The sequence below is a fragment of the Humulus lupulus genome, chromosome 2 (genome assembly GCF_963169125.1).
Source record: "Humulus lupulus chromosome 2, drHumLupu1.1, whole genome shotgun sequence".
Taxonomy (NCBI): domain Eukaryota; kingdom Viridiplantae; phylum Streptophyta; class Magnoliopsida; order Rosales; family Cannabaceae; genus Humulus; species Humulus lupulus.
Window position 1 is genome coordinate 213822181 of NC_084794.1, and position 21603 is coordinate 213843783.

The 21603-nt window shown below is 32.3% G+C and overlaps 1 protein-coding gene and 1 pseudogene across 1 annotated transcript; one reads left to right on the forward strand and one right to left on the reverse strand.

Moving 5' to 3' along the window:
• Positions 1–774: 774 nt before the first annotated feature.
• LOC133815146 (uncharacterized) lies at positions 775–3959 on the forward strand. Its single transcript, XM_062248020.1, has 2 exons — positions 775–895; positions 3544–3959. Exons 1-2 carry the CDS (start codon positions 775–777, stop codon positions 3957–3959), a joined length of 537 nt encoding a protein of 178 aa, XP_062104004.1.
• Positions 3960–7455: 3496 nt separating this feature from the next.
• Positions 7456–8897, reverse strand: LOC133815147 (ureide permease 1-like; annotated as a pseudogene).
• Between the last annotated feature and the right edge of the window lie 12706 nt (positions 8898–21603).

A 21603-nucleotide genomic window follows, 5' to 3' on the forward strand; every position in this document is an offset into this window, starting at 1 on the left:
TCAAATAATGAGAGATTTTAAAAGTGAACTCACTACCGAGTACATCAACCCTTTGGCTGAAATGGGTATGATGGAAGAACTCAAATTTCCCCCGAAGAAGTATAGCGATATACTTGACGATATAGAATTATTATAATTTGTATCTAGTCGTCTAAGTCCAGAGTTTCAAAAAGTGCATCAAGAGCAAAAAGCACGTGCATTACTGATGAAGTATAGACATCGAACCTCTTGTAGAGGAATGGCTAATATAAGAGAAGATTTGGTAAGTATAGTTGATATTAAAGTTTAAATAATGGTTGACATTATTGCAACATATAACTATAATTATCTAGTACATTGCAGAAAAAAGAGAAAAATATTCAAAATCTGGAGAGGTATCAAGTTTGGCTTAGATCGCGTGAAAAAAAATAAAGTTCTCGTGACAGAGCTGGACCGACAAATTGCCAAAGAGATAGTAAGTTTTATACAGTTTTATAATTAATATATTGATTTTATTTATATAAACTAATTTAACCAAACAATATCTTGAGTAGGAGGATGTCAAAGAAAAATTGAGTCGTGGCAAAATTACAGCTCAGGGTCAATATGACATCTTGACTCAAGCATTAGGGACACTAGAACACCCAGGTCGTGTTCGAGCTTGTGGGTATGATACTTTATAATAGTTGTTTTCTTTTAAGAATTATTTAGATTGATTTATTGATGGACTTTATTGATTATTTTGTAGGTTCACTGCGACCGTTTCCAAAATGTTTGGAAAAAAAACATAAAAAAATGACTGTAAAAGAGGAGATTGCTCGGCTAAAAGCTAAGATTGAAGAGCTAAAGAGACATAAATTTAGGATAGAAGAGGAATTGGCTCAAAATGAGGAATATAATGAGGAAAACAATGAGTGTGGATACCATGATGAAGGACAATTTTATGAGGGACAATATTATGAGAATACAAGTGATGAAGTCTATCGACCTGCCCCTTACGCAGATGATCATTTTCATCAAACCGAAGACTATCATTTTGATGATGATGATGGATCATCAAACCGAAGACTATTCTTTTGATGAAGATCCCTATTCCCTTTGGTAACATACGATATGTTGGGGACGCACGAGACACATTCCTGCCTTGGCCAAAAAATTTAATTGTGACTTGTCAGGTATAAAATTATTTGCTTAGATATTTAAATTTTATTTTTAAATGGGTACACTATATTGATATGTTAAATGATATTATGTAGGGTCCATCTTCATCTAAACACAAATCCCTATCACCAAGCCCACATTTATCATCAATTGGATCTCACGTAGTCATCCCCGCTGAATAACTCAACCAGAACCTTCAAATTGGTTAACAGATAACCAATGGGACAAAATTGATCTGAGTCTAAAATTTACAGTGAAGGAGTATGATTCCATTAAAGGAATAGATAGGGTTGTACAAGTTCCCGTTGACCCGGAGTTTATAGGAGAACGCGAGGCTTTCTTCATCACTTCGGAAGACGTTTATCAAGCAGCCTCCATGGATAATATTGGATCCTCAACTATGCTATTTGGTATGAGGTATGTATCAATTCAAATTGAACTCAATCTGTTCTGTCATTACAAACTATTAGAGGAGTTTTCATATATTAGATATTCATCCGTAGTGAAGTAAGTTCTGAGATGAAATTGTGTGCTGCGAAGATAACAGAAGGTTGAGAACATGTGTGTCTTAGTGAAGTGGGTTCTACAAATTTTGTGTGTTGCGGTGGCTTATGGTTGAGAACATGCATGTTGTTTGTTGTATGTTTTGTTTGAATTGAATTTATAGGTACTAATAATTTTGGATATGCTATAAAAACAAAGGAAACTCTGCACAATTTTTTTGACGATATTAATTTATTAATTGAAAATGTAATATGAATGATTGATTCTACAGATGCATTTGGGAAAGCATGCACCCAAATTCACGACAATTATACAATTTTTTGACACCGAACATCTTTCAATTGGCAATGATGAAAGTAAAAATTATACGAAGGATCTTATAGCCAAATGGATGATGACTATGGATAGACGAGGCCAAATATATTGCATTCCTTGGATTGTTGAGTAAGAATGAACTAATTAAATATTATCACTACTATGGTTGAATTTTAATTTTATAATAATCATAATTTATTATTGTTTTAGTCGACATTGGATGTTGGTGCTCGTGATGATGCGGGGGATGACCATAATTTTGGACCCTTTAAAAAATCATAAATCTCCACCAATAATTAAGGAGGTTATGGAAAAGTAAGTTCTTCAATTATAATGTATGCATTGTTAATTTTTAAAAGTTTAGAGTATAATATGTATTTAATTAATTTTAATTTTTGTAGAGCATACGCACAATGTTTGGAAAATGAATACATCGGAACATTTACAAAATTGATGAGAGGTTCTTGTCCAAAACAACCTGAAAGTCATGAATGTGGTTATTATGTACTAAGATACATTTATGATCTTGTAAATGCACCGAATTCGGCAGAAGTTATCAAGAAGAAAGTATGCTATATTTTAAACTCTTTTTTGCTTAAGAAAAACTACATATAGTATTTAATTATCTAATCTAAATTAACTTTTCAATTTTGCAGTGGTTTAACAAAAAGGAATACAATGTCAAAGAGGATCTACTACCACTACAAAGTGATTGGTTTGTAAGATTAATGCCATTTATTTATGAAATCTAAGTTTTCATATGTATGTAAGATTAAAGTGCTAACTTATTGGTTAGAAAGATTAAAGTCATTGATTCATTAGCCAGTTATTTTGTATTAGTTATGAAATGTATATAAAACAATTTAAAAAATTACGTTATACTATTGAAAATAATTATCTATAATTGAAATTGAAAATTGATTTTTTTATTAAAAAGTCTAGGTTATAATTTTGAAAATATATATAATCAGAATTCAAAATAATTATATAATCGAAATTGAAAATTAATTTTTTTTATTGCAAGGGTTTCTCTGCGGTTGTGATAAGCCAACTGCAGAGAAAAGCCACCTTTCTCCGCGGTTAGCTTATCACAACCGCAGAGAAATGTGGCTTTTCTCCGCGGTTGGCTTATCACAACCGCAAAGAAAGATGTGGCTTCTCTCCGCGGTTGGCGTACCACTTTTCTCTGTGGTCAAATACACTGCACTTTTCAATAGTCTCGAAAAATGCAGTGTATTAAGTAAAAAAAAACTGTAGAGAAAAGCCTTTTTTGTAGTAGTGGATTTCAACAACCTTTCCAACAAAACCAGCAACCATTTCAGCAACCTCCTCCTAGATTTTATCAATCACGTGCTAGACCATCACAACAACAACCTCCAATGAATCAGCCTGAAGCTCAGTCTGACATTTTGAATCAATTCATGACTGAAACAAGATCATCTATTTAGAATTTGGAGACTCGGATAGGTCAGCTGGCTAGTTTAATGACAAACAGAGCTCAAGGGGATCTTCCTAGCTCTATTGTAGTGAATCCTAAATAATAGTGTCAAGCTATTACCTTAAGAAGTGGGACATAGTATTCAGGGCTAAGAGCGAAGCTGTCAATTGAGAAAACTCAGGATCAACATGCACCAAGCACAATCGAAAAGATTACCAATGAAGATAGGGGTACTGAAGACAAATCAGAAAGAGCAGTAGCACCTCTAGTGAGTATCGAGCATCACGTCAAGGTTCCTTTCCAACAGAGGCTCTGTAAGAACAATCTTGATAAGAAGTTTGCAAAGTTCCTTGAAGTATTCAAGAAACTGCATATCAATATCCCCTTTGCCGAGGATTTGAAGCGAATTCCTAGTTATCTTAGTTTCATGAAGGAGATATTGTCTAAAAAATGTAAGATGGGTGATTATGAGAAAGTGATATTAATGGAGGAGTCTAGTTCTATCTTGCAGAGAAAGCTTCCACATAAGTTGAGAGATCCAGGGAGCTTTACCATACCTTGAACTATTGGAAACTTTGAATGTAAACATGCCTTATGTGATCAGGGGTCGAGTATTAACTTGATGCTGCTATCAGTTTTCTGGAGACTTGGGTTAGGATAGGCATGGCCTAATACAATTACACTTTAGTTGGGGGATGGTAATGTTAAGCATCCATGGGGTATCATTAAAGATGTGCTGGTAAAGGTGGACAAGTTCATTTTTCCCGCTGATTTTATTGTACTTGACATGGAGGAGGATGCAAATGTGCCTATTATTCTCGGAAGGCCATTTTTAGCCATTGGGAGAATTAAAGTTGCAAGTGCAAAAGGATAAAGTGACGTTTAAGTTTGGAAATTCCTACTTGCCGTAGAATTGATGAAGTGGATGTTGATAGGAGTCCTAAGAGTACGAAAAAGAATAAGGCCAAAACTCGAGGGGATAATCGTTCTATTCATCATAATATGTGCCATATTTTCTATGGAAAGATGAAGGATGAGGATGCAGGGACTCTTAATTTTCTTAATTTTAAAAATCAAATCTCTTCATTGGTGTTTAATGTGCAGGATGATTCAAGGGGTAGATTAGACCCAAGCTAATTTTGAACAAAAAGGAGGTAAGCGTATGGCTGATGACGGAAAACAAAGCATTTTGGGGAGGTAACCCAATTTAGTTTCATGTTTATATTTTGTTTTTGTTTTTGTTTTCGTGAAAGTTTGCAACCCAAGGAGGACAACAATGAAAGTCACTACAATAGAGCAATACATTGGATTATAGGAAAATTTTCTTTTCTTTTTCTTTTATTTAAACATTGAGGACAATGTTTATATTAAGTTTGGGGGAAGGGATTTGATTTTTATTGTGTTACTCATTGTATATATATTTTAGTTGTCTATGTTAGGTGTTTGCTTAGCTTTTGGTTAAGTTTATGTTTTTATGTTTTGTGTTGGTTATGTTTTGAGTCAAGTTGTAATTTGAGTTGATGATACTGAATGTCATGCTATATGAGTGATGGTTTGGAAACTGATGTAAATCTGTGAGCTAAGAGATTGTTTTTTCGATTAGCTTTGTCCTAAAAGCATGATGCCATTTGATCCATGATTTATAAATTTCTTGCAATTAAGTTTTCAATGCATGTTGAATTGAGAATGTGGACTGATGGATGCTAAATATTTTAGAACTTGTTGCTTGCTGGTTGAGGCGGAATCGCTGAAAATGTATGTGTTAGGAAAATGATTTAGGCATTTTTTTTTTTAACGTTTGAGCCTTTCAAGCTCACCTTGTAAAATTTATAACTCTACTACCCTATTTTGAGCCTTAGGTGATACCATTTGTTCTGTACACCAATTTTTGCTTTAATTAAACCTTATAGATTTTTTCCTTCCTTGAAACTAATTCATAAGCATATAAATTGATTTTGGGAAAATTTTAATGGGGTTATTGGTGAGAATTGTGTCGAGAGAAAAGCTTTCATTATTAAAAAAAATCCATTGAAGTTTGCACTCCCTTAGGTCATAACTATGAATATAAATAAGTTTGGGGGAGTGCTACTTTGGAAAGAAAGAAAGAAAAAACAAAAGAGAAATAAAATGAAAAAAATGATGATTGTCTTCTTCTTGATTCTTGAGCATGTATTATCTATATAAGTGGAGATCAGTGAGTGAAGTATTATATTTTGAGGAAGTTTTTTGGTGAGATTTGGCATATATATGGTATTTCAATTGTGTGTTATTTATCGATCGTGCCTAATTCAGTGTACTTAAGGATCAAAGTCGATTGTTGAAGTGATTTGACTAAAATCTTAATATAACTAAGGGTTGAAAATTCTGAAAATGTATCGCACGGTGTTCTCTAGGTTTAGGCTCCTTTTTTTGGCAACTTGATTCGATTATTGTGTTTAAGTTATTTTAAGGAGTTTGTATTAAGTGGTCTTTACTCGAGGGCAAGTAAAGGCTAAGTTTGGGGGAGTTGTTAGGTTAGTTTTTGTAGTGATTTAGAGTGTGTTTTTGGGAGTCTTTAAGTCGATAATGGACGAGAGTACATGTATGGTTTGTGTAGCTTAGGGATTGTTTTGCTTAATGTCTGCTCTATGTTTAATTTATCACCGATAAGTAGGAATTTAACATATAGTAGAGAGTTATATATCCTAATAAGAATATAATTTGCAATTCTTAATCCGCTATCACAATAGAGATAGGAATTCTAGAAATTTTGTTAGAGAATAATAGAGTGGAAACTTGATGAAATTAATTGCTCTATTTTTAATCCATTGAATTGTTCTTTAAATCTCTTCTTGATTTTTGTTGTAGCTTCTTGAAGTTAATTGCATTTTACTTTACACTGCAAGAAAAAATACTTTCAATAAGATTGAAAAAGTATTATCAAATGTATACCATAACACTTTTTGATGTGTTAAGGAAAGCAGTGTTATAGTAGGTTGGAGCACTTTGCATAACACTTTTCCACGGTTATAGACATGTGTTATGGTATAGCCTACGATAACACTTTTGTTGTGATTTTAATAGTTAGACAAGTGTTTCATTATGCTATTTATAAATAGATTATATAACACTTTTTTGTACTTATAAAGTAGTGTTATGATACACTTTATAATAACACACTTTCTGCATTATAGAAAATAGTTTGCATAACATAATTTTATGCTTATAAACCAGTGTTATTGTAAAAGATACAATAACACATTTTTTGTATTATTCTAATATTTGGATAAGCTTGAATTATTATTATATAAACCTGTACATTATAATCATTTTTTATTGCTTTAATTCAAACCCGCTTCATTTAATATACTTAAGACACCCTTAACATTGTATAAATATATTTGAGTACGAATTATATGGTTCATAACACATATAACCAAATAATTGTGTCAATATACATTCAAGATTATCTTAAAAACAATCCAAAAGTCTTAAGATATTCAAAACTACCTAATTAACATAAATAAAATATTCTCACAATAGTCAACAAAATAGTCTTAAACAGTTGCATATTCAAAAGTAAAGGTAGGAATTCATGATCTTCCAAATGTCAGCACACTAAAGCCTTCCAAATAAGATTTTCTTTTGCACTTCACTTGTTGAATCTGGTAAATAAAACATAAAAGAAAACTAATGTGGTCATGAAATATCATATCATTCATCTAAAATAGTCAATAATATCATGACACAACCAAATTTACAATAATTGAGTTTGAATAATAATGAAGTTATTATATTACACACATTACTACAACTATCTATACTCAAGTGACCTTAGAACTTTAATTAAATGGTGCATAATATTAATTCAAATTGGCCCCATTATCATTTTGTCTTTCTCATCTTCCCTATCAAATCAATCAAATAATACTATCACAATACTATCGATTGAACCAACAGCTTCTTGTATAGTTTGTTAATGCATCCTCATCGGTATCATGAAACCACAGGCCAACTTATTGCTTTACACAAAACACTACCCAAAAACAAAGGCAAAGGTTTGTGTATGCAGCTGACTCCTAATTTTGATGCCCTGATGATGCCATAAGAACAGCAACAACCACAATAAACATAGACAACATACTTACTAGCAATATATATGTTCTTCTTGACGATTTTATGTATTCTCCAAACAAAAGAATTCCCTAAAAAGTGCTTACTAGTGGAAGTGCCTGCCAATCACCACCCCAAAAAATTCCATATTAGAATGTGATGCACATTTTGGTTCAGTTGAAATTTTGCACAAACAAGTTTATCCCACAAAAGAGAAGTTTGGAATCAAGACAAAAAAATATATTTGAACCAACCTGAACAGCATTTGCTACAGCATACCCTGCAGCTTGGCCTCCCATGAATTGGAGACCATTGCCAAACCCCCAGAGTAGACCGGCCATTAAGGCCCAGCCTATGCCATTCCAGTCATTCATATAAGCCTTGAATGATGATTTGGGCAAGTCCAACACATGGTAGTAAAGGAATGTGATGTGAGGATTATAGCAAGGACAAAACAAGATACTAAGAAGTAAAAGAATGCAGTGTAGACAACCAAGTGAGGAACCCCATCTTTCAATGTATGCCATTGATCATTTGTTGCCAAGTTGAATGCTTGTGAGAATAGAGAAAAGAAAACACCAGCAAAGAAACATATGGACAGTCAAATGAGAGTGCTTTTCCCAAACACCTGTAGCAAGAGTTATAATTATTAAATGTGATAGAGAATCTGAGATGTTTGGATTTGAATGTCAGGTGATGAACGTCCAAATATTGTCGTGTAGTATTTTTGCAACACAAGATTATCATTTTTCATCTAAATGTGAGAATTTTAATTGATTTCCCATACTGAAAATTATTGTCTTTTATAGTGCCATCTATAGTGGTACAGCTAGTTTTCTGCTCATTCTCATTATCCTTAAGTGCACCATCAAACAAAACAATTTAAGTAAAAATTGCATCACTCAACAAGCTCGATGATTTTCTTTTTACAAATGAATAAAAACAAGATAATTCTTTGATAACCTTAACATTTAATGAACAAAACATACCCTTCTTTAGATGAAAACCTTCAAGCTTTTCTTTATTATCAGCTGCATTAGATGAGTGGACAACAGAAGTAAGGAAAACTGCAACCAAGAAGCAGCCAACGCCAGGGAAAAGGATCTCGGCTCTATTAATTCTATTGTCTAAAAAGTAATTCAAGGTTGTTCCTGTCACCATTAAAGATCGCAACAGAAGCAAAAAATTCAGTATCTGAAAGAGCAACACAGAAAAACATCAACATTTAGAAATGGTTAGAGAGAGAGAGAGAGAGAGAGTGAAAGAAAGGACCTATAGCAACTATTATGCTTGCAGTGATCACTTCTGTAACTGATAAGCCAACAAAATCCCAAGCATACTGAGTTGAGAGATTTCCAAGGCTAAGTACCACCCCTCCTGCCATTGCAAACATCACAGAAGGCCAATTATCCTGCACCAATCACCCTAACATGAATCCAAACCAAATACATACAATATAATACAACTCCATTATGGAAAAAAGATGAAATTTTCATTATGATGTGTTCCTTATCACTGGTCTCTCCAAATAGCACCACATTCATTAGAGAGAATAGAGAATGAATGAATTAAACTTTATCCAAATATATGCAAGTGTTGAATATTTGTGATTCAACACTTGTAATGAGCTAAAAAAATATAATCAATACTAAATTAATTATGAGAAGGAGCAGCCAAAAGAATTATGAAAAAAAAAGGGAAAACAAAAAATAATGGATTCTAGACACGTCTCATAATAATTGGACCTTTTTATTAAACTTCATGGAGACAAGACTGTCACAATAAAATTTTCTAGCAATATTTTTATCTCATTTTCCCATATAACTTTTAGCTTCTAGCTTCTATAACCTCTGCTAAATTGATTTTCAGCTCTGTTAGGGTAAAAATAAAAAGAGGAACAGAAGCTTCTGTTTTGGGGGTAATCTCTGAAAATTACAGAGGCCAAAAAAATATGACAGAAGCCTTTGGCATGCCTTAGTAATCAATGGTGGTCATAATCTAGATGGTATCATCATAGGAAGGAGCACCATCACACTGTACTACATGGTATCATCAGCATTCCTTTGTGATTAAATAATAACATTTCATACTTCCAAAGGGGCCCCCCTGTGTGATTGTTGCCATCACACACACATAAGAGTACTTAATAGAAAATGAATTGAATAAAATAATCTCAGTAAATGTACCAGAGATACGGGACTTTATTATTTATAGCTAAATATTACAAAGATAAAAAGAGAGGGAAAAAGGAGCTGGAAACCAAGAAGTGATTAACAAGAAACTAACCACACTAATCAACTAACTATAGCTGAACCTATATTACAGTTAGAGCTAACTAACTACATGTGCTAAAACTTAAGCCCAAGCAAAACAATCAAAACCACCCATTTTGTTGGGATATTTAAGCCAAAGGAAAAAAAATCAAAGTGACTCCTGACTTAAAGGGTGGTGATAAACAATTTTGCAGACAGAAATCATCCTATGCTAATTGTAAAAATATTAAAAATCATTTGATCACCTGGTTTGCAAGTTGTAAAATCTTATACTATAGTATTTCCAACACCTTTTTTTATTTTACTTTTAACCTTTGCCAATAATATTATTTATTATTTGAAAACCACATGAATATAGTTAACTCATAGTATTTAGAAATCACATGAATGTTAAATTCAACAAAAGTAGGCAGCAAATAAAATTAGAAAGAGATCCAATTTGTTTCATTCCTGAAAATATCAAGGTACCAAATACACATAAGGACCGAGTATGACTGCCACAAATAAGCACAAATTTAAGGTACTCAAATACAATACATCAAGCAAGCCCAAATGAAAGGTCGAGTACAACTACCACAGGTAAACTATTTGTTCAGTGTATTTTATTCAGGTAAATTACTTTAAGTGGGCAATATTCTATTTCCTACAAATTTAGAAGGATTAATACTATAGTCAAAGACTTTTTCGATATTTTTTTGGCACCTGTTCATCTCTCAGACAAATGAGAAAATAAATTAGTTGGTGATAAAGCTCATCAATAACAATATGTAAAGAAATTTTTACCAAGAAACATAGCAGCTTAAAATTTTATTTTCTTTTAAAATTAAACTTCATGAAAATTTAATGTCTTAAAATAAGGTGTCAAAAAAGCAATTAATAAGATTCTTACTGTTGATTTTCTCCTCTATCTCCAAGTTCAAAGAGTAAATTTAAGTAGAAGATGAAAGGAAACAACAAACAAAGAATAAAATTTTTCTGAAACAGAATGGACCACAGTGCAATATAAAAGGCATCATATTGCAACTTCATTCAATAAATCAGCTGTTAAAAAAACATCAACGAATGAAGAAAATATTGAATTCAACAAAAACATTGTATAATTTTAAAGCATAAATAATGATTGTTAGAATGATTTAGAGGGATTGAAAACCAAATAATTAAAAAGAAACTAAGATATACCCAATTACATTTGATCAAAATGGAAAGTAATCAAGATATAATATAGAATTTGTAAATAATTTTGACTGAACTCACCTCACCTGACCAAGGGAAGAGATAAAAATTTCAGTCTAGTCCACCACCATGAGCAAAATAGAGAAGGTCCCAACGTCTTGTGGTCTGAGCAAATCAAAACTCAAACCTGTACAATAGCCATTTTTTACAACACAACTTTAGAGATTAAAAAAAAATACTACAGCTGCCATTTTTTACTCTAGAAATTTAGCGACTCCAAAACCAAAAAACATCTACAGTAGGCCTTTGTAAATTCTCAAACCAAATTAAGGAGACAAACTCAATATCGTAAAAGATTTATGGCTAGAATGCATGTTTGATTTCCAGGACTAATGAATGACTTATGCAAAGCAAAACTCCATATCTCTATGCGTGTTTATATTTCATTAGCATAGTTGAGATTCCAAAATTCCAAAAGTAAACATAAATATGAAGATATTGGGACAAAGTAGAGAAACATTCTCACTTAAATAAATACAAAAAACACTGTTAAACCAATAACCAATGATACATCATGACACATATCTTAATTAACATGTATTTTAACACCCAATTAATTAAGACAATAAATAAAATATTAATTTTTCAAACCACTAAAAGAAGAAGAAGAATAAGATATAATTACCTGAGCTGAATATGAAATAGATAGATAGATACAAATATAACTCCAAAAATTACAAATGGCCTAATACGGAGAAAAACCCGTATGTAACTCTGTTATTTTATATTGGGTCAGAACTGAACAACAAAGAAATGACAGTAAAAAATAGTCAAAGTAACACTACTCACTCAGTGACCAAAAGTGACCAAAAGTTATACAATTTTTTAAATGAAACGTTAACATAAAAGTTTATTGTTATTTTGTGTGATCAAATTAAGGACTTCTATATTTGTATAAAAAAAATTACGTACAAAAATATATATTATTCTCACAATAAGACCAACAATCTTAAGAAAATCTTAACAAACTGGTGATGTATGTGTGAGTGTGTTTTTTCTTCTTCTTTATTATTACATAAAAATTATATCCAGAATTTTAAGTACAATAAATTGGCATCACGTTAACATCCTTTAATTATATATATTGGGTCACTTTTTGTGTTATGGTATACTGTAAAAGCAATTAATTAAGCAAGAACTAATTTTTTCAAGAGGGAACAAAAATAACAAAAGAAACCATATCAGATAGGCAACTTAATTTTTCTGATAATGGTGAAGAGTTACTTAATAGGTCCCATGCATGCAATTTGTTAGCTCATGAAATTTATCTTTAATATGTACTGAAAGTCGTGTATGGGCACTATATGTGGTGCAAACAAGGTCAAAGATGTTTATATATATAATCATAAACATATGGTTCTGTGCATATAAATATAATAACATAATGTAAGAAGCAATAAAGAGCACTACATATGCTTGTGTGCATATAAACATAGCTTCATGATGTAAGATATATATAAGATCCAATGGCCTAGAATCTAGATGACACTCATATTATATGTGTGCAAGGCAAACATATGATTAGGCTTACTAAAAAAGAAGCAATAAAGAGCATAAATGGCTATGCCAATTCGTTAGTCTGAAGTAGTTTTAGAGATTAAATAAAGAGCATGACCATGTATTTAGACTAAGTACAACAAGCCATAAGAAACTCATAAAAGAGAAACACAAACAGAACACCACAATAAACTAAGCTACAAAAATCAGCAGCAAGTGTGCTTTATGTTCGTAGCCACTGCCAAAAAAAAAAAAAACCGAGAGAAAAAACACAACAGACTAAACTTGGAAGTTTGATTAACCAACAATTATGGACCAAAATCATTGTCAGAGAAGGATCCCTTCTAGTTAGGAATCAAAGACTATTTTGAAACATTAAGAGAGATATGGATGATCCCTTTAACACAATCCAAACCCAAACACAAATAGAGATATTGACACCTATAATAAACAACCAAACAAAAAGCTAATATTATATAGGTTTTTCTTACTTTATTTTGGAATCATTTGCAAATGGCTTGGTGTGGAAAAAAGTCCCCTTAGTTGGGTGCCTTTTCCATGTACGGTTCCCTTAAAGAAAATCAGCATGAAACATGCTTGATTTGATTATGTAAAGACAGTATAGTTGACCTATTTTGTTCTGAAATCAAAGTCCTATATTGTTAGTAGACTAGCATTGGCAATGAGATTATATAGAATTTAAGATAAATGATGATGTTAATAATTGAATTTGGAACCAAAAAGTGGCACATATCTAAAAACAAACCAGTTTCATAACTCAAAATTGGGTCATCTTTACGAGAACACAAGCTCGATTCACCTTGATTTCTTCTACTTTCACCCCAAAATCAAATTACATAATTGTCAAAAGAAAATAAATATCTATATAATAAGTACTCAAGATCATCAAAGTTAGTCAAATGACAAACACAAAATACCTGTAAAGGTCAAGTATGAGATTCTGGGTATTACTATAAACCACTAAATAAAACTAGTAGTTAACAAGTATATTATTTTCTTTTATAAACTCTCTTTTTTTTCCTGACATATCAATAAGTAATAACAATAATAATAATATTACTAATACTAATATTCTTAATACATAATAATTACAAACTTTTCCACAAAATATGAGCAAAATGAGAGCTGAATAAAATGACTAAAAATCAATCAAAAGAAAACAGAGATAAACCATATACACACGTACATACATACATACAATGTGTAGTGACTGAAACATATTAGTATTATATTTAACTAAATATCAATCCTAATATGGCTGAAACATGAAAGTTTGATACTCCCAAAAAAGAAAAATGTATGAATAAAAGAAGTTGCACTATTGCACAAGAAAATGTTAGCATGCAGTCTTACTTAAAACAAAGAAAAAATATATGAACGAAATTAAAAAAAATGATAGTCTTTCTACTATCACTCTATAAATAAATCCATATGCAGAGTATAATAAGTTAATCAATTATTCATTAATATAACAACTTTTAAAAGTAACAAAAAAGATAGTCTTTCTACTATCACTCTATAAAACAAAGCATAATTTGATAGTAAGTTGATTGAAAAGAGCAAAAGATATACAACAATTAAACCTTCCCATTTGAACCATGTTACACATAACTAATGGTAAAACTTACCAAACTAGAGAAATCAAACTTAATTCCTTATTACACATAACTACATAATGGTAGAACTTATAACTACATAGAAAGTTTGCAGACTTTTACTTTCCAAATATTCCATTCTTATTCAAATCCAATGACCATGTATCAAAATATATGCAACAATACAAGCAACAACTATACCTCCTTAGAGTACTCCTCTAGAATTGAAGGTTTGAGTTTCATGTGCTTGTACAAGGTTCCAACAACTATGCATTCCTTCCCTTCTTCTAATTCCAAAACAGTACGTACTACAACACTCAACAGGAGAACAAGATTTATGAAAGCCATAGCTCGAACGGAGAGCTAAACATCAACATAACTAAACAGCAAAAACCTACAAAGTAGTAATAAAAATAAAACCCATATCAAAATAAACATGCAACCACAACGCATATACAAGATTGAAGCAAAAAAAAACTATTACAACACAACTAAACCTCTTTTGAAATTAGTCTTAGAATTTCCAAGGACTTGGTAAATGAGGTTTCCAATTAGGAGCAAGGGAATAGAGAATAGTCCTCAACATGTGAAGACGAGCAAAGTAAATCAGACTATACTATTGACCCATGTACGTCTCTTTCTGAATCTCAAACTTCTCATCCTACATTAATAGTAAAAAATTATTATTATTGTTATTATTATTATTCAAATTTTCTCAAAATATATTATACAAATTAAAATTGAAATTGAGATTGAGAATTGAATTATAAAATTTTCCAACTCTATTAACTGTAATTGAGGGTTAGATATCTAAGAAACATAGAGAAGGGAAAGAGCATTTGGATTTAGCTCGTAAAGGTCTGAGTTTTTTTCCTTTCTCACTTACCAATTTCCATAGTTCCTCGAGAACCAAATGGAATGAGATAAAGAGAGAAAATAAAAAAGAAGAGAGAGGAAGTAGTACTGACCGAAGGGTTATAAGATGATTGTTTTCTCTAGAACATCAAAAACGGGGCTCTACAGCGGAACAGGTGCATAATTGCGCCTGGGCTTGTGGAATCTAGGCCCTCGCTTGGTGCACACTCAGGGCTCTACAGCAGAACGGGTGCAGAATTGCGCCTGGTGGTGGCCCACGAACGGAAGTCGCACTGGGTCGAAGGCACGCAGAGGTGGGCTCACACCTGGGATCACTTGGTTCGGGGGTTGGGTTCACAAGTGACTGAGATTTGGAGCTTGGCTCGGAGAAAAAGGGTTGTGAGGATGGTGGTTAGGTGGTCGAAGTTGAGGATGATGGTGGTTACGGGAGTGGCAGCTAAGGCGAAGGGAAGAGAAAGAGAGGAGAAGGAGAATGGGAAAAAAGTATCGGGGTAGGCTGGTTCTTTTTTTATATATTTTATTTCTATTACTTTACCAACCACTTCTTACATAGTATATATTATAATACATTTTCAAAAGACTTATAATTATGTGTTGTGGAAAGTAGTTTTTGGTGTAGTGTTAGTTAATTACATTCTGCAACTTGATTTTCATTAGACCGATTAGAAATAATAGTTGATTTTTGGTACTTAGTAAACAATCCTCGTGGGTTCGATACTCTATTTTCACTATATTACTTGTTTAAAGATTGCGTATACTTACATATTAGATTTTTGGCAACACAATGATGCAATCTATTCCTATTTATGTTACGTAGATAAGCTACAATCTAATTTTTTTCTTTGACGATGTATATTTAGAAACTCCCACATAATTTATCAAAATTCTTGCTTATTGCAAACGTGTTTGTTTTTTTATACGTGTGTGAAAAATGCTATTTTGAATCCTGTGTTTGGCATAGTTAACTATTTAGAATTTTTTTAAAATGTGTTGAACGTTCTAAATAAGTACAATATACATGGTTATATATGTAAAATAAAAAATTAGAATTATAACTTATCCATGTTCTAAAAATAAAAAATAATCGCACTAATACTTCCAAAATAAATTGTCCTACCACAATGTTTCCCAAATACATAATGATAATAACTATAATAAATAAATTGCATGCAAGATCCCAAGAGACCAAAAATTTTTAAATGGGAAGCATTATAGTAGCATAGCTTCCACTACTCTACTCGTCATTAAATATTTATTTTCACTGTCAAATTTTTTGAATATTAAGTATACTATCCAACTACTATTATATAGCTCAGTTCAACATCAACAAAAGAAATAATCTTAACAATTGCAAAGACAAGTATATTAGGGTAACAAATACTGTAAGAGTTCTACCTATATAGACCTAGGGGTGGTGCCACCCCTCATAAGAATTGGAAGTTGTTCTCAAGAAAAGTCTATGAATGGAATGTGCAAATGGGCATTAACGGTGCAAAAGCGAGACATTGAGGTCTCAAGTGAATAGAGCAAAGGTGTGCGTGTTATCACCGGTTTATTATCAATGAATAGTATTTCAATGCTTTGACAACCAAAATTTCAACAAACTTTGTGATAATTACACTATGGTAAAATTCAAGTCGAAAAACATTTTATATTTATGCACCAATGCAAAGGTTTCTATAGAGAGTGATTATTTAATAAAGTGGGGGAATATTATATTTTAAAATAATGTTTGATTGATTAAATAAGTGTTGCAAAAATTGATTATTTAATCAAGTGAAGGAATGTTATATTATTTTAAATAATATAATGTTAGATTACATAATGTGAAAAAATGTGATTTTCACACAAATATGATTTGTCACACCTTGTAACATATTATAGAGAATTACAAAATTGGACACGTGTGTATGCTCAAATCTAAAATATTTTGGAGTTACAAAATCAGTTACAAATTTGTAACTCTTAAATATTACCCAATAATGTGTAGATTGAGAGTAACACATTTGTGTTTGAATTTCATATAGTCGTTATGTAATAAGGTTGTTAAAAACATGTTTTTTACCCCATGAGGTGTATGGAGGTTACAAAATCATGTGGGAAAAGATTGGAATGTTTTTTGGTAAACTAAAAAATTTGAAGTTGAAATTGTGTAATGCCCCGACTAATTCTAGACTTCAGACCATTAAAAACTACTAAGACATATCTACTATTTTTGGAAACATATATAAGAAATAATATAACTATATTATTAAAACCCAAAATATTGTGCCAAATACAAAGTAAAGTATGAAATATAAAATACGGTATGGGTACCCTTTCTTTAGTACATAAAAACATAAGAACATCATAACTTTAATCAAATGTTTAAAGAACTAAGTTCGGAAATACATAAAGACATAAAACAAAAGACTTTATCCTCGAGCTTCCATCAGTCCATTCAATCCATTCATGCTCAACACACATGCCAAGCTGCCACGAATCTTTCCCGCCTTCCATATTCATTTTCCTGCATCATTCTAAAAATAAAGGAATGAGCCTAATGCCCAGCAAGGAAAATCTACTAGCAACATATATCATAAATCATAAACACAAAACTATATCATATACATATACTATAAAACATATGACTATAAAAAAAAACATATATCATATATGACTACAATATTAATGGTCATTAACTCATTAACGTGGCATGTGATAAAACCATCCAGGTCCTCAGTCTACTAATCGAGGTAGGTTAGATCACAAGGTAGTATATGATAACCCATCTAGGTCCTCTGTCTACTAATCGAGGTAGGGTAAATCATAACTCTAAACCATGAAAATGATAAAAACTCTTGGGGCTTGCTATCTAAGAAAGTCATATGCCCAAGCGACTACCAAAACATATTCTTGGGGTTTGCTATCTAAGCAAGTCATATGCCCAAGGACTACAACATATTTATACATATACATAACATAGCATAAAACATATCATAACATAAACATATAAACACATATAATCTAACCTATTTTCCTTACCAAAAACTGGGATATGGAGACAAGAACGGGATTTGGAACACTCCTAAAACCAACAGTAAGAATGGTGAGTTTCTAAAGAAAAGAGATGAAAAGAAAACTAAACCATCCGAGTAGAAACTTGCCGAAAAGAACGTTAAGTTTCAAGAAACTAGAACACCTAATCAAGAATCATAAACAAGAGTTAGGATCTTAAATAAAATAAAAGAAAACTAAAGAACCATGAACAATTGAACTTAAGGATAAGAATACCTTGAATGAACTTATGACTTGATCTGTACCTCGATAATGAAATAACTCTATATCTCACTTCCCAAGTGTTTAAAAAAGCTTAGACTGGAAAAACTTTTAACCCAAAACCCAAGTGTTTCTCTCTATAGTAACCTTAGCAACTTGAAGGCTTGGAAGAATACTTGAAGAATGGAGAAAATGCCTGAGTACTAGGTCCTATTTATAGAGTTCAAGGAGTGAAACTAACCCCTTTTAATTTGAATAAATAAATAAATAAAAAATGAAAAAGATTTGAATTTTTGTTCAACAAACGCCCAGAACTCAGTCAAAATCGTTCAAAGGCAGGTCCAAGTGGTTAAGGCTGTTTTGAAATTTAAAATCCACAAACTTTAAAAAAAATGCACCAGGGGTGATATATCGCCTACCCTAGGCGATATATTGGCCCCTATAGCTGCGATATATCGGCATACGTTGATATATCAAACATGTATTTGCACTTTTTCAACATATTTTTAATTGATTAAATAACTTTGACTGAGTCAAAACGTGATCCTAACAGTTACTGGAAGGTTCTAAAGCTTCTAGATCTTTCTTTTATTTAAACTATTCATCAAAAATACGTAAATCCTTAATAAATATGATTATGACAAGTGTCGCATTCTTAATAATTATATCTAAACCTTAGGTTATAATAAATAATATTTCTAGGACCAGCAATATTAATTAAACCTTATGTTATAATTAATATTTCTAAACTATAGGTTAAACTTATAAAATCCATAACTGTTGCTATGAGTTTCAAACTAAGTCCCGACTTGAACCAAAATCCATGGAAACTAACATACTACAAACTATTACTAACTAATACTACTATCTAGCTAAGTAAAATTCTAGGACATCACAATTCTCCCCTACTAACAAGAATTTTGTCCATGAAATTTACTTACCAAATAATTCCGGAAACCATGCCAACATGTCTTCCTCCAACTCCCACGTTGCCTCCCATTCAGAACTACTACTCCATAGTACCTTGACTATCAGAATACTCTTAGACCATAAATCCTTCATCCTTCTATCTAGGATGCTAACCGATCATTCCTCGTAACTTAAGTCTTTCTAGAGTGCTATCGTATCGTACTTGAGGATGTGAGATGGGTCTGACACATATCTACGCAACATCGAGATGTGAAACACATTGTGCCTATCTACTAGAGCTGGCGGTAGGGCTAATCTATATGCAACTGTTCTCACCTTGTCCAATATCTCAAAAGGACCTATAAACTGGGGACTAAGTTTGCCTTTCTTCCCAAACTACTTCACACCTTTCATAGGAGATATCTTTAAGAAAACATGATCTCCGACTTTGAATTCCACATCATGACGCTTGGCATCCGCATAAATTTTCTGTCAGCTTTGAGCAGTGAGCATACGCTTTCTAATTAGCGCTACTTCTTCTTGAGACTCTCTAACAGCCTCGGGTCCAAGAATTTTCCTTTCTCCTACCTCGTCCCAATGTAACGACGATCGACGCCTCCTTCCATAAAATAACTCATCAGGTTGCCATCTCGATTGTTGACTGGTAGCTATTGTTGTAGGAGAATTCTATCAGTGGTAAATACTTACCCCATGATCCTCCGAAGTCATGTACACAAGCGCGCAACATATCTTCTAAAATCTGTATGGTATGCTCCGACTGACCGTCGGTTTAAGGATGAAATGTCGTACTAAGACTTAACTTGGTACCCATGGCTTTCTGCAAGCTTCCCCAAAATCTCGATGTAAACACCGATCCTCTATCGGATACTATGGTCTTAGGGATTCCATGCAGTCGTACTATTTCTTGTACATAGATGTTTGCATACTGGTCTACTGTGTACATAGTCTTGACAGGCAGGAAGTGGGCTGTAGATTCCAAGAACTTTACTTAGCTAGTTAGATAGTAGTAGTAATATTAATAGCTAGTAGTAGTTGTAGTATGTTTATGACTATGGAATTTGGTTCAAGCTGGGAATTAGTTGGACACTCGTAGTCACACTTGTATAATTTATAAGTTTAACCTATAATTTAAGAATATTAATTATAACCTAAGGTTTGATTAATATGACTGATTATGAAGATGATAATTATTATACTATAAGTTTTAGATAGACCCAATAAGATATCAACACTTGTCATGTGTATGTTTAATGAGAAATTAAGTATTTTTTAGGAATAGTTTATTAAGAGTAATGTTTGAAAATCCTAGGGTCTGCCAGCAACTTTGAAATCGTTATTAGACTCAGTCAAGGTTGTTTACTGAATTCAAATTAGGCTGAAAAAGTGTAATTACGTGTATAATATTTCAGTGTATGCTGATATATCGCAACACTAGGGGGCGATATATCGCCACACGAGGATACGAAAAACATGTAACTTCGCACGACCACCTCGATGAGCCTTGAGGATATGGGCCCAGGTGATATATCGCCTATGGTAGGCGATATATCGGCCCTAAGGCATAAATTTTGAATGATTTTGAAACCGAGCTCATTTTAATCCTTAACCTCTTGATAAGTCTAGAATCTTTTTGATTGAGTCTTCAGCCTTTGCTGAACGATTATTCAAATGTTTTTCAATTAAGATGCCATTATTTTATTCAAGCTAAATGAAGATCTTTTCATTCTTGAACTCTATAAATAGGACCTAGTACCCAGCCATTTCTTCATTCATCAAGCTGAGTTCAGAGCCTACAAGCTGCTAGGACTACTTTAGAGTGTTAAACACTTGGGTTGGGGTTATAAGCTTTATCATCTTAAGCATACTAAACACTTGGGAAGTAAGGTTCATAGTATATTTCGGTTTCGAGGTGTAGTTCAGTCATGGAAGCATTCAAGGTATTCCTAATTCTAGTTCCTTTCAGTAATGTTTCATTAAGTTCTTATAGTTTTTCTCTACTCAATTTCCTAACTCAGTATTCTTCATTCTTGGTTAGGTATCTAAGTTCTTTGTACTTGAGGTTTTTGATGGTAAGTATCTTCTGAATGGTTTAGTTCATTCTTTTCATCTTTTTCTATTAGAATACTCACCTTTCTCAATTATGGTTTTATGAGTGTTCCAAAATCCTGACCTTGTTCTCATCATCCCAGTATTTTTGGCAAGGAAAATAGGATAGTACTTATGTGTTATGTGCTATGATTATTGTATAGTATGATTTTATGTGTATGATATATGTATGTTTGGGGATTATAGTTGTTATATAGCAAACCCTATCACATTTATGTTTTGGGGCTTATAGTAGGTATCTAGCAAACCCCAATAGTTATATGTTTTTGGGGCTTATAGTTGCTTAACTAGCAAACCTCATTATAGTTCGAGGCTTATAGTTGCT

Excerpts from the sequence above, each read along its gene's own strand:
- LOC133815146 (XM_062248020.1), top strand. The coding sequence starts at position 775 with ATGACTGTAAAAGAGGAGATTGCTCGGCTAAAAGCTAAGATTGAAGAG. Across the intron at positions 896-3,543 it reads TAATGAGGAAAACAATGAGT|GGCTAAGAGCGAAGCTGTCA; the intron begins GTGGATACCATG and ends CATAGTATTCAG.